Here is a 14,230-nt window from a genome sequence, read left to right on the forward strand (position 1 = left end):
AAGGGGCGGAGGTTTTTGATAAGCACCATTTTAAAAGAAATCTAATGAAAAGTGTATGTGACAAAAGCCAAACTTGGTTGCCAATTTATATTATCAACAAATGAAAACTTGCTGTTGCCTGTCAAACACATAGAAAGTGGATTGTAGTATATTAAATTATAATAATGGTCGTCACAGAGTCAGAGACCACGCAAATGCATTCAAAAAGAGACTTAACTATTTTAAGTAAGACGTATAATGTTTTTTTTAATAGAAACTGCGCATAACAACAAACCTAAGAATTAGGGGTTGCGTTTGCAATTCCTTTATTTTGGGGAATTCAATTAATTTCATTGTTCTTCTGACCAAGGAATACTCGAGTCATAAGGGTTCAATTACAGTCGTAATAATAATAATTTTAAAAAGAGGTTTGTACAATTTGAGAGCTGCCGTTATATAATACATGCTAAATTAGTTTTTCGAAATGCTATTGTTTTTGTCACGCAATCGCCTCCTTAAAAGTTATTTTATTTTGGAAATCACTATCCGGAAACAAAAATAATTTTACACATCTCACCAAAACATCTCTCACATATATCCATTTACCGCAAACAATCAGCAAAAATTGTGTCTAAAATGTGCGAAAGATAAAGGAATACGGGAGATGTCGGTTGTTCGAGTCTGACATTTTAGCAGCAACCTAAACTGAAACCTACGTGGTTGTTATATTTCCTGTGTGCATCCGCGGTTAGTTGTCAAACGCACGCCTCTGACGGCACAGGGCGGGGTGATGTTTAGGTTCCGGTATAATGGCCGCGATGAAATGGGAAACATACGCGATGTCGATCGGTAACGCTCTTCTTGTTTTCCGTCGGAGACAACAATGACAACGATTGCCGTCGCGGAGTAACAACGTGGCGGGGGACAAGTTTCTCTCTGCGGCGCCTGTAGGAAAATACAATGAGGACGCTATTTACAATCTGTTGTCTGTTCCTTGTTACCGGCGAAGCGGACCGGGCGTGGGCCACTGTAAATCAGACCATCAACCGCAGCAAGCCCTCCAATTTGACGGCGGATAGCAGCAGATATATCACAATCGGGGACGGCTCGTCACAGGTATTCGAGTTCCCCGAAAACACCAAGGGCGTGATTGTAATCTCCAGCCAATACCGGAGCCCAGCAACCAACAGGAAAGGCCGACAGAGCTGGAAACAGACTTTGAAAGTACGCTCCTTAGACCCAGAGGTCCTCGCCATCCTGAATGTGACAGACAGTGGCCATGTGGGACCTGCAAGGAGCTACATCATCAGTATCCGCTCGGGTTTCCCAGGAAGGGCCCAGCTTGAGATCCAACTGCTGGATCTGAGCAAGGACTCTGTGCCCATTCTAATCGAGGAGAGAACGGATTACTGCATCGTGGTGGCTCCTGGGAGTGATGACCCGGCCACAAAACTCATCCAGTCAGGCGGACTGTCCCATTTCTCAGAAAACCCTGTGCTATTTGCTTTGCTCCCCCTCATATTTGTCAACAAGTGTGCCTTTGGGTGCAAGGTGGAGGTGGAGGTACTGAAGGCTCTCGTGAAGAGCCCCGTGCCGCTGCTCCTCGGGGTGCTGGGTCAGTTCCTGGTAATGCCGCTGTATGCTTACAGCGTGTCTCGGCTGGCCATGCTGCCTAAAGCGCTCTCACTAGGCCTCGTGATCACATGTTCTGCCCCGGGAGGCGGAGGCGGCTACCTTTACAGTCTGCTGCTCGGAGGAGACGTCACCCTTGCTATCTCTATGACCCTGGTGTCCACAGTCGTGGCGGTGGCTGCCATGCCGCTGTCATCTGCGCTATATGGACGATTGCTGGGGGTGCATGCGGCGTTGCATGTGCCATTCGTGAAGATTTTTGGCACCCTCCTCTTCATTGCCATCCCCATTTCTCTTGGAATGCTGGTCAAGCTACGCCTGCCCGCCCTCACTCGTGTCTTGCTCGGACTCATAAAGCCCTTCAGCTTCGTGCTCATTGTTGGCGGCATCTTCATGGCCTACCAGATGGGCGCATCCATACTGGCCAATGTCCGGCCTCCGATAGTGGCTGTCGGCGTGACGGTGCCTTTGCTTGGGTTGTTGGTCGGGGCAGTTCTGGCTAAGTTGGTGGGCCTGGCACCACCGCAGAGGAAGACGGTGAGCATTGAAATCGGTGTCCAGAACAGCTTGCTTGCCCTCGCTGTCATGCAACTGTCGTTCCGCCGGATGGAGGCCGACTTTGCGTCACAAGCTCCTTTCATCGTGGCCTTGGCCAGCACCTCTGAGATGCTTCTTGTAGTTCTGGCGTATTACACCCACCACTGGTTGTGCGGTCCCACTGTCCCAAGAAGTGACACCTGATTGTAGTTGCCATTTTTGAAAAAAGGAACCTTCTAAATCTACCTGTGGAGAGGAAAAAAAAAAAGCATACCATTTTGCATGCCTGGTGGTTTTCAGTTTTGAACAGGACTTTTGGCTGATCTTTTTGTACATTGTCCTTTTCATATTTTTCATGAAAACCAATGGCCTTATATACCCTCCGGAGCTCTATTTGTCTCATTTCTGTGTGTATTATACTGTGAGCTACAAAGTGTAACAATTCCCAAGAAAGAAATACAATATATTTTTCTACTAAATTACTTTTCTAAACAAAACGCAGATTGACTTGTGTCATGTTTACAACAAGCGATTCAACGTGTCTTAGCCAGTGGTGGGAGAATTGGAAAAGTGTGTGGTGGGGGGGGATTGTTACTTTTTATTTTATTTTTTTAAGTTATTTGCTATTGATTGTGTTTGATGGATCTGTGTATCCACATATTTGAATATTAAAGAGGAAAAATGGGGAAATAAAACAAGATAAAACTAGCAGTTTTTACAGTGTGTGCGTGCGTGTTTTAAAAACACAACTTGCAGTGAACATTTTATATTGTGGATATGAAGACAACACACCCTTCTTCAAATGCCAGGTTGTTGTGGTATTAAAAATGAGAACAAGACATCATTGACAATTTTTACAACCATTAAGACCTATAACAATTTGATTCAATAATAGTTTTTTATTCTTGACAAAAAAAAAAAATCATCTTGTCTACAAATTTATATCTATATTGACGACTGCCGCCTTCTGATGTAGGCAGCAGTCGTCGCCGAGACTAAAGCACAACCTTTTTTTGAAAAAAGAAAAACCACAGGATGTGTTTTTATTATTTTTAAGAAGAGAAGTGTTTAAAAAAAAATCACATTGTCACATTTAAACATGTTATGTTAAATGGGAGTCAGCAACACACTTTTTACACACAATTTAAAGTGCTTACTAGCAGGAACCTGAAAATTTTGTGTTAATACTGGCTGAACTCTGTTGTTCTTAAAAGTCAACCTTGGTTTTATCAGACACAAGACACACATTTTCCCCACATTGTGCTATAGTCCAGTGAAACCAATTAGCTTAATCACCATAAATCCAAAAAAAAGTACATTTGGCACTAACTCAACACTATTAGCAATAGTGAAGCATGGTAGTGTGAACATCTTGTTTAGGGGCTTTTTTTTTCTTCAGGTGGAACTGAGACCTTTGAAATTGAATCACACTACTATTTATTATACATTTTTGGCAGTTGAATGTTGCAAGATAAATGGCTATTTTTATTTTAAATAAAACTTAAATGTTACAAGATACCATACTTAAAAAAAAAAAAAAAAAAGTCACAGTAATACTACTGTTTGCCTTGTCAGCCAGTACACTAAGGTGAGAAGGAGAGGGGGTGATTTGAATACTTTGAACTGCTGCATATGTTGACCTCCAGTATTTTGTAATGATTTTAGCATGTTTTACAAACAGAATGTGAGGTGGCCCTCTTCCTCCTTTCATTTTCCTGTATGTGGCCCTCAGTGGAGAAATTTGGACGTCTCCGCCCTAGCATTTTTCTACAAAAGTCCTCTTTCTGCAACATCTAGCATTTTGTAAGGGCAAAAACAACATTCCTTCATTGATTGTATCAGCAGCCTCACTTCGACACGCAAATACCAGGTTTTTGTGATTTCGTGCAAGTGTGTACTACTGTACTGGGTATATGTGTTTGAATGTGATTGGTTAATTCTGACCACGACCACATCTAGTAGGAGTTATAGGAGGGCACTTTCTTAAAAAAATACAATATTTTTCTTTCTTTCTTTAACTTGTAAAGGTTAGGTGGTGGGAAAAGTTTTGGAATGATTTATCTTCTTCTCATTTGTTTCTGTATCACACAAAAATGCATAAAAAAACTTTAAACAGTATAGAATAAGACTTAATAATAATAATAATAATTTTATTTCACTGGAATAATGAACATCATTTAATCACAAGTCACATAGACTTTTATAGATTTTTTTGATTTTATAATAGTGACAAACAAGTATCATTCATGCAATAGATAAGGACTAAGATATGGTCAAAAGACAAATGCGTGATTAACAGTTTGTATTAATAATTTGTGTGTTTCTCTGTGAGTAGGAATCTAAATTGTTCAGGTACAAATCAAAATTGTACTTAAATGTAATTACCTCGTTTACCTGTCAGTTGAGTACAAGCACCTGTAGCTAAAGCCAAACGATGGCAGGGTTTTTACTTTCTGCACCTGGAATTTCCCATCTCTGCCTGCGTGTAATGGAAATAAGAGGAATTAGGGTCAGCTGAAAAAAAAGAGAGAGAGAGAGAGGAGAGAGAGAGAGAGAGAGAGAGAGAGAGAGAGAGAGAGAGAGAGAGAGAGAGAGAGAGAGAGAGAGAGAGAGAGAGAGAGAGAGAGAGAGAGAGAGAGAGAGAGAGAGAGAGAGAGAATGGAATGGACACGTCCCGATTTTCTCAATAACCACAACGCACTTCTAACTATGTTCAGTCTGACACTTTGCCCCCACTAGCTAGCCCCACTGTCAGCACGCACCTCGAAGGAGCGTGCTGTTGTAATGTATGCATATCGTTGTGGAGCCATAGACATCTCGTTTATAAAATTAGATGGCGCCTGGATTTTGAGACTTTGGAAAAATCTACGATTGTTTACTTTTAATTGTTGTCTCCCGGTTTAAGATGGCGATTAAGTTTGCATGTCTTCAACCAGCAAAAACTCCCACCAGTGGTATTTGCATGTCAGATCCTCAACAGATTGGCTCTGACATCAGCCAATGAGAGAGAAGAGCGCCAGAGCGACGAAAAACATGGAGGACAAGTTGAACCGTAACAGTACAGTCTCTCAGTTGCAACAGTGAACTTATTTATCATAGAAACAAAGCGTCTTTGTGTTAATTTAAAAGGTGGCAAGTACTTTCCGTAGTTCCCCGAAATGTCACTGAGTGCTTCCTGTGACTCTGTCTCTCAGAAAAGAAATCTGTCGAGCCTTCTCGGTGAGTAACGAGCAACTTAAACGTCAATTCTTCCTTTAGAAGAATGTGTACAAAATCAATATAGCTGTTTGGAATAAAATCATCACCAGTCATCAATAAAATGCCTACATTTGACCTACCATGTGACCCAAATGAATGTAAACTGCACGTTTTACCGGTAGCTATAATTGAAATGACTAATTACGTCATCTGGTCCAGTTTTATTTGTGTGAGCGCCATACTCTCTGAATCTTTTGAAAACGTCAAAGCACATTTTGTTGTTTTGTTGCACATGTTTACGTTTACAGCTGGTCGTGTTGTAAAGAGACCTAAGCATGGAGATGGTGAGCTGCAGGAGGCAGTGATCCACCTGTTAGAGCAGCAGCAGGATCTCTGCAGCCTATTCAAGGAGATTGGGGTGAGTGTCCATAAGAGGTTATATGGTTTATATGGTGTTGTGTCATTAAACTTTAAAATGAGTATGTGATAAATAATGTCATTGCAATTGGTCTTAAATGATCATCTTTTGTAGATCTGTATGTACTTGAGACGTTTGACATGTAATAGCTAATGTTGTCAAAAATAAATAAATAAATAAATAATGTCTGTTTACAATGTTGTCAATGTTGTTTTTCTAGAATCCAAATCCAAGCAATCTTTTCAACACTGTCATAGATGAGCAAAGTCTTGTGAACTCTCAAGGGATCCCATTAGCTATTACAGGTTCACTTTTGGGTAAGACTTATGTTTCTTGACCTCATTTAAAATGCTTCATAGGATGTATGATTCAGCTTCTACATACCAGGCATACCCAACATTTCTATAGCATCTGTGTTCTGCGGTGCTTATAGCTTATCGATTGCAGCAGCTTTTGGAAAAGCACGGTAGCAGTGTGTAAAAGAAACATAATTGGTGTGCTGCCTCTTGTGACTGGGTTTTCTGTTCACAGTTTGTGGGTTGAGACATCAAGCTGGGCAGCTTGGTGTCCCGTTAACAACACTGTCAGTGAAATTGGTGCTCGAGAGACTGAAAGTGATTACTGGAAGTGAGGGCGACAAGATGAGGGAAATTCTCAACGCTTCTCAGAGAGTTTGTATTTTTTTGTATTATTAAGTTGTGTAATATTGTCAAATTGTCTGATCATCGCTGTAGTTCTTTGGGTCATTTACTTAAAGTTAATTCAATTCAAATTAATCACACTATGAAGAAATTACACCCCCACACCTTTACAATCAGCTTTGTTTCACATCTGGTTGCATCTGAATGACTAATTCCAATGTTTAATACAATACCAGTGTTGCCCAGCATTGTAAAAGTTACTCAATTGCTCCAGTGGTGTATGCAGAGCTGTCACATGTTACAGATGGTCGTCCATATTATGTTACAGAAGTCACACAATGCTAATTCGTCACAGCCGTAACACTGTCGTTTCAGATATTTAAAAACCATCAGTTAAACTGTTCAAACAGGCTGAATTTTGGCTTCTCATGATCGATCATAAATTGTTCTGTACAGTGAATTCCTGTAGGTTGGCTCCTGTGTGTAACTGTGTATGTATGTTATGTTCACTGGACAAATGTCAGGACTAGCCTCTTTTAACGTTGTATTTGTTACAACAGAACTATAAAGATTATTATTATATTTTATTATGAAATATATGTTACTTTTTTGTTGTTTTTTTGCAACTTCCTGTCTACTAGTTTGACATGTGAAGCTAGATTTTTTTGAATGATATAAGGGTACTACATTTTGAAGGGCGTTCCCATTTAATTTACGTGAAATTCCATTCACTGATAATAATGTAAAAATAGTCAATATTTCCATATTTGAGGGTACCTTTGCTGCTGGATGGTAAATAAAAGTGTAGAAAGCTTTACTCTGTCTGTGATGTCATTAATATAGTTGTTAATATTATCTTGCAAATCTTGGGAGTTTGTTCCCTCTGCTTAAGCCTATTGATGTGTACAGGTCGAGGTGGGTGTCCTGTTGGAGTCTACCAGAGAACTTCTATCTCATGGACCCCTTTGCCCCAAGGGGCTCTGGCAGGAGTACAGGAAGTATCAGGTGTGTGGAAAGTTTAATGGTTTAATGTACACTGCATGTTATTTTTTAAAATAACTTAAAATTTCTGAAAATATTTAATGCTTGGCATAAAATATATATTTTTTGATGTCTGTTTACAAATGCAGACACGGCAAATGTTCCTAATGTCTTTTGCTATGGGTAGTTGCCATTTATTTCTAGTTAGCAGGCACGTTGAGGGGGTGGAGGGGTCTATTGGTGCCGGGGCACATGCCCTTTTGGCACTGATGCCCAAAGTGCCCCTTTGTCCATTTATTTATCTATTTATTTTATATATGTTTTTTAAATAGTTTGTGAAAGTAGTTTTGTTGTCTTTCAAAACAAAAATTCAGCAACATAATTTACATAAAACAAATTATTGTGACGTTATCCTTGGATAACGTCATACTACGAGACACGCCTCATTCTGCCAGGTCGCTCGCCACTACACCTGCGGTCGGTAAGTTGGTCTCTCTGTTTTTATTTAAGTAGTCTCGCTCACAGTAAACAAAAGCCAAGGTCATAGAATGCTGCGTGCTAGCCTAGCTTCAATTGAAATGTAATGACACAAGTTGTAATCAGCCTTGCAACTACGATTAACTCATTTGACCGCAGTTGGCTCTTAGGACGCGGGGAAGATGTCCCCCTCAGTTTCATAAAGACCACGATCCTTCCCATCCACTTTTACCGCGGAAAAAATCCCCAGTAAAACTTATGTTCCTCTTCCATTGGGACGGGCATAGAACTTGTGTAGAGTGTACAGCTTCTGCTCCAGCTTCTTCTCCAACTACTGATGACTACTGACTACTGATATAAGATACACAGAATATGTCGGTATATGTCGGAATTTGTAACTCTCGCTCAGAATTTTAATAATCTCTTCCTGAAGACTCCAACTTGAAGCATGTACTCAATGATAGCTGAATTGAAATATACTTTAAAATATATGTGGTAATTGCTACATGATCTTTGTTTTTATTTTAACTAACAGCTCGTTTTGGGGGGTTTGCGGTCAGAGTAAGGTCCTAATAAGAAATAGGTAGCAGTGTGTTCAGAAATTAGGGGGACAATGAAGAGCCACCAAAAAAGAAGAAAAAAACAACAATCACAGCGTTTTATCAAAAACAAACAATGTAGCTTGCTGAGATGTGGCAGTTACAGTAATTTTTGGGTACGGTCCCAATAATGAAATATTAACATCTACACCTGCAGAAAAATAATAAAAGGGATTTGCTCTTACCTGAATCAAGCTAAATGTAAAGACATTTTTTATGCTACTTGCACTATAGGAAAATTCTAATTGTGTTATTGAACTCATTCACTGCCATTGATGGCTATAGATGTCAAAAATTTGAACCATTTCCATTAGTTTAACATTTTTTTCCCCACTTTTGTTAACAAGAGTATGAAAACCTAGATTTTTTTATTGTACATTTAGAACAGATATAAAATTTGTGATTTATCGTGAGTTAACTAGTGAAGTCATGCGATTAATTAAGATTAAAAAAATGTAATCGCCTGACGCCCCTAATTTTTTATACTTTTTTTTTTTTTTATCGTGTCAGGCGATTAAAAGAAAAAGTAATTAATTGCATGACTTCAATAGTTAACTTGCGATTAATCACAAATGTTATATCTGTTCTAAATGTACAATAAAAATTTTTTTTCTAGGTTTTCATACTACTGTTAACAAAAGTGGACAAAATGTTAAATAGAAAATAGAAATAGTTCAAATGAATTTTTGACGTCTATAGCTTTCAATGGCAGCGAATGAGTTAAAATGTAAATTTCATGTACATTTTACATAATCGTTTTTATTCATGTAAATTTGTTGTTCATAAATGATTCTTCAGACAAAAATGTCAAAACGTTTCTATGGTCATTGGCATTGCAGACAAACAGTTTAATTATGTGTGATTTATTGTTTAGCCATTATTTCAATTAAGAATTTTACAATGGATTAAAAAACACCATGTTCGGGACGTCATCTGAAGGTGCTTTTCTATAAGCGAAGTGCGCATTACGTTTGCGCATGCGTGAAAAAAAAAGCGAGGCTACCAACTAACCGTCATTTGAATGGCGGAGATTAGAGCGGTGACAGTCTTTGTTTGCGTAACCACATGCTATGCATGTTTAAAATACATTAAATAAAAAACAGCAACTTTCCAGCGGTTGAAATGTTAGAAATCAGAGCTCATTCCAATGGATCCAATTCATTTTTAATGACCGTATGGTAGTTTAGCCTTCTCACAATGCACCACGCCGCTACCCATAATGCACCATGCAGTCGACATGCGTACTTCGCTTATTGGCTGCTGCTAGATGATGACACTTCTGTGTGACACACTTTCAAACATCCTTATTCCGGTTAATATCAAAATAAATCTACTTAAAATCACATTTAAAACCATCCCCACAGTCTCATGCAATAAATGTATTACCAAAGACTAAAATGAAGGACATTTTTGCTATCATTTTAGTTAGTTTTGTTAACATAAAATGTAGTTTCAGTTAGTTTTCGTTTTTTTTAAAAGCATTTCAGTTTTTATTTTTTTCCGTTAATGAAATTGGTTTTTGAATTTTGGTTTTAGTTTTTTCGTTTGTTTTAGTTAACTAAAATAACCCTAACCACACACACACACACACACACACACACACACACACACACACGCACACTCTCATCTACATAGACACCCTTCCTGAGCTACTACTTCATCTACTTTAAGCACCCCCCTAACCCGCCCTCCACACATGGCGGCTCGGTGGTGACATTTGAGAACTCCCAAGTGGTAGTAGATAGTAAGGGTGTGAATTGCGTAGTGCCTGGCAAGTCGATCCGTATCATGATTCGATTAATCCCAATACGAATCTATAAATTGATTATTGCTAAAAAAATATATATTTTACTCAAATATAGAAAATACTAATCAGTAAATTTGTATATGTACAATGTAAGATTTGTATGAAAATGTATTTATTTATCTGAAACTTCAGGCTTATAAGCCACTGTATTTAACAAACTGGTTGCAGTCTGTTTCATGTTTGAACAGCACTGAAATAAAATATTAAGGCTTAATGTTCCATATATGTTAGAACATTCTTCCATGCTTAAAATGTGGGGAAAAAAATGAGAAAAATCGTTTTGGCCGCATATTGAATCAAGAATTGTGCACTGTAATATCGCAATATATTGCTGAATCATTTTTTTTAACACCTATATTGGATAGTGCACAGGCACGTTATTATGTGCTCCTTTTTATGCCTTGAGCACCTGCCCCTCGTAAGGTCACTGCATGCCCCTGCTGGTTAGGGATGGAGTAAGTATCACCCGCTTAACATGTAAGTACCGTGGCTTTTGATTGGCTGACAAGATTCCGTCTTTACCAACCAGTTGCGATAATGTTGATGTCATCGAATCCTTCAATCCTTCGAATGCTTCAAGCGCGTCTCACAGTGCGGTCCACTCCTTCAGCTCCTGGCTGCGGCTAGCTAGTTAGCATGGTTAAACACGATGTGCAGCTGCTACGCTAAAAGTCACTAATCATCGCCGTCACGGCGGCAAATAACTTACGATTCTGACAAGTATTATTACCACGAAAAAAAGACGCGTTGTAATCAACAGGAGAATGCTTAAGCCATGCTAAACAGCTAAGCGATTGTCAAACATAGCAGAGGTGCCAAGTGTACCGGTTTGGCCACATGATGAGCGGTAAATTTATTTTGGGAGTTTGCAAATGATTCTGTTAGTACGACACCTTGTGATTAGTTCACATAAGATTTGGACTCTGTGCTACATTTCTGACAAATAGCGTTCTCATGAAAGGATGATGAGGAGAGACAGAGAAACCATGCTAATGCTGAGCTAATGTAAGATTGACATGTAATCGCGAAACACTGCAATTAAGTGCTTGGGTGATCGAGTACAGTCTGGTACACCAAATAGCAGGCAACTAATACGTGTCTGGACTCTGTAGAGAATCATACTCGTTAAACAGAACTGGAAACGGGAAATAAATTAAGTTACGCAACAGCAGGGGTATTAAACTCATTTTTGCCGCGGACCACATCGTAGTTATGGCTTCCTTTGGAGAGCCATTATGACTGTAAACCCATAAATGTATGATCGCTAACTAACTGACTAACTACTTTTGAAATGACAAGTCAGTAGAAACTGTTCACATATTTTTTTTACATTTATTTTAAAAGGTAATCGTTTGCTTTCATGGGCCACATAAAATGATGTGGTGGGCTTTATCTGGTCTCTGGGCCTGAGTTTGACAACTGTGTGCTACAACATACAGTATGTCAGTCATAAGAAGTTGCCTACAAGCTTATAAGTGTTCATTATGTATGTGCTGTATGTACACTATGAAAGAGGAATAAAATTATTTGTCCTCTTTGCGTGTTCCAAAACTTGAAGACAGATTTAATGCAAGAAAAAACACCTTTGCAAAAATGATTTTATCTAACAGAGATCTCTGGACACTCAAACAGCCTCTAATTCATCACTTAAACAGGTGGGATTCAGAGCGTCGAAATGTGTCTCTTCCGCGTGTAAAATGGCTTCTTATAGTTAAAACCGACCGCCTCTCTTTCATCTGTAGACAAAACATACTCTCTGGGTACTTTTCCATGAGCGATGGCGAAAACAGAGTCAGGAGTGCGTGTTCGAAACAGATTCTGTTCTCAAGGACCAAATGTGTTTTCGCACAAAGCGCTGAGAAGGAACTTTTTTAGACTAAATAGTATATCCCAGCTTAAGGTCAGATTATACCGAAATCAACACCATCTGCTCTGCACAGGACACAAAACATTTCGACAAGGTTAATATAAAGAATTAAAATGTTAATAATGTGTAACAATGGTTAATATATGAAATGAAGAATTAAAAATGTTATAATATCTATCAACTACAGTATGTATGTATTTAATTTAATATAACATATTTATAATCAGTGATGTTTGCTTGTTTTCACAATAGATTTTTGATTTTGCCTTTTGAGGCCTGCACAATAAATGTTCTCAAAATTACAGTAAATCTTGCCTTTCTTTTTTACCCCGACCCTTGTGAGGATTAAGCACTTCGGAAAATGGATGGATATAAGTCTATTCAGCTTTGCTAAAAGACCATACAACCCATTCAGAGATACTGAGTTCAAACTTAGAAGTTGTATTTGTGTTTGAAATTGCCCCACTGAAAATGCATCCAGACAAGAAAATACACTTTGCAGCTATACACAATGTAATTTATGAAATAAAAAGTTGATTATACAACAAAAACAATTGTTCATTTGTTATTGACCATTTGCATGTAAGTGATCACGTGACTTCACTAATGCGGACAGCGGAAGTGAATGAATGTTGAAACGAAGTGGACTGAAAATGGAGCGATTTAGTAGAGACAGTTATTAACTTATACTATACCTGAGTTATTGTGCAACTAGCCATGACATCTACTAAAATCCTCTAATAAATTAAATTGCCATATAAGAATTGTTCTTTCTTCAGTAATTTATTGTGAAATGTCAGTATTCATATTTTAATGGACGTACTGGATGTTCTAAATGAAATGATTGTGGTTGTGTGTTTACAGAAACTACCAAATCTGCATGTGGTGTACCTACTTCAGTTTTACAATGTCCTCAAATTAAAAGATATTTTAGAAAGGTAAGGAATAATTGTATTTTTATTGTTTGCATGGATAAACAAATGTTTTGTTTTTGGAGTCTCCTGAAAAATCACTATTTTGGAGGTACAAGGTTTCAGCCCGACACCAGAGATATACTGATCCATCTTCTGATCAATATTCATGCCAGATGTACCACTAACAATACAATAACTTTATTACTTTGGACTCATTGAAAACTAACCTTTTCTTTTTTTAAGTAGAAAAAGTTAAATATTAGTGATGCGAGGATCAGAATTTGGACCCAGAAGCAGACAGGGTACGGAAGTGGCAAAGAAAAGTCTTGAATGGCATAAACTAAGCTACAACAAAAGAACAGGGCAGCAATGCTAACGCACCTGACAAATCAAATGAATGGAAGGAAACTAGACGTTTTCAGTGAGCAACCAGAGTTTCAATACTGAAAGACACCAGGCCACGCCCAACAAAATAAATGACCATGGCAACTGACCTCATAGAGGCCACAACGCCAGTCACAACAGCTTCATATAGTGTCTAAATTGCGTATGTAACACGGTCATCACTGTAGCGTTATACTTCACTGTCAATAATTAGAGATGGGTACAGAGCTGTGGTGCTAAACTGGCCTCGGGGCTGAATTAAAAAAAAACAACTGAAGTATTGATAATCTACTCTTAACGATTCTGTTAACAGTCTGGGAGCAACTATTATACTATACTATACTATATATACTAACATTAATTTGATTTATTTAGATTTTTTTTTTTTTGCTGTCCCACCTTTATGTAAAAAATGTGTGCATATGTGTATCCAATGTGCATTGTTGAAATTTCACCGCTAAGTTAATAATTTTGTATTTGATGTATTATTTGAATTCTTTAGTGGTTATTACAGTCATAGCCTTTATCAAAAATAAAACGCTCCTTCACGCAGTCCTGCTGTAATGTTATAATATAATGTAATAAATTGTTCAGGAAATACATTTCTAAAGGTTGGCAGGCAGCTGAGGCTTGATGACCAGTTGAGGAGTCGCCACACAAGAGGAGGAGGTGCGGTGGCGTCCTCTCATATGATAGTCAATCAGAATCGCGAGAGTAACTGCTTATCACGAGTGGACAGCTGATCTTGAAGCTCCTAGTAAACTCCGCAAACAAGAGTTGTCGTTTGTCTGACCTC

The 14,230-nt window shown here is 38.4% G+C and overlaps 2 protein-coding genes across 3 annotated transcripts in view; both read left to right on the forward strand.

The window, feature by feature from the left end:
- The first annotated feature begins 752 nt into the window (after positions 1 to 752).
- On the forward strand, positions 753 to 2,856 carry slc10a3 (solute carrier family 10 member 3). The gene has a single exon (XM_077568333.1). The coding sequence runs from the start codon at positions 940 to 942 to the stop codon at positions 2,350 to 2,352; it is 1,413 nt and encodes a 470-aa protein (XP_077424459.1). The 5' UTR covers positions 753 to 939; the 3' UTR covers positions 2,353 to 2,856.
- A 2,030-nt stretch (positions 2,857 to 4,886) lies between these two features.
- Positions 4,887 to 14,230, forward strand: part of fanca (FA complementation group A) — a 40,474-nt gene continuing 31,130 nt past the window's right edge. For both annotated transcript variants that reach the window (XM_077567623.1, XM_077567624.1), the window contains exons 1-6: positions 4,887 to 5,367; positions 5,655 to 5,764; positions 5,985 to 6,081; positions 6,296 to 6,435; positions 7,315 to 7,410; positions 13,001 to 13,074. In XM_077567623.1, the coding sequence (XP_077423749.1) occupies positions 5,307 to 5,367; positions 5,655 to 5,764; positions 5,985 to 6,081; positions 6,296 to 6,435; positions 7,315 to 7,410; positions 13,001 to 13,074 (578 nt within the window). In that variant the 5' untranslated portion in view covers positions 4,887 to 5,306. The remainder of the gene's footprint in view (positions 5,368 to 5,654; positions 5,765 to 5,984; positions 6,082 to 6,295; positions 6,436 to 7,314; positions 7,411 to 13,000; positions 13,075 to 14,230) is intronic.

The sequence above is a fragment of the Vanacampus margaritifer genome, chromosome 6, assembly GCF_051991255.1.
Source record: "Vanacampus margaritifer isolate UIUO_Vmar chromosome 6, RoL_Vmar_1.0, whole genome shotgun sequence".
Classification (NCBI taxonomy): domain Eukaryota; kingdom Metazoa; phylum Chordata; class Actinopteri; order Syngnathiformes; family Syngnathidae; genus Vanacampus; species Vanacampus margaritifer.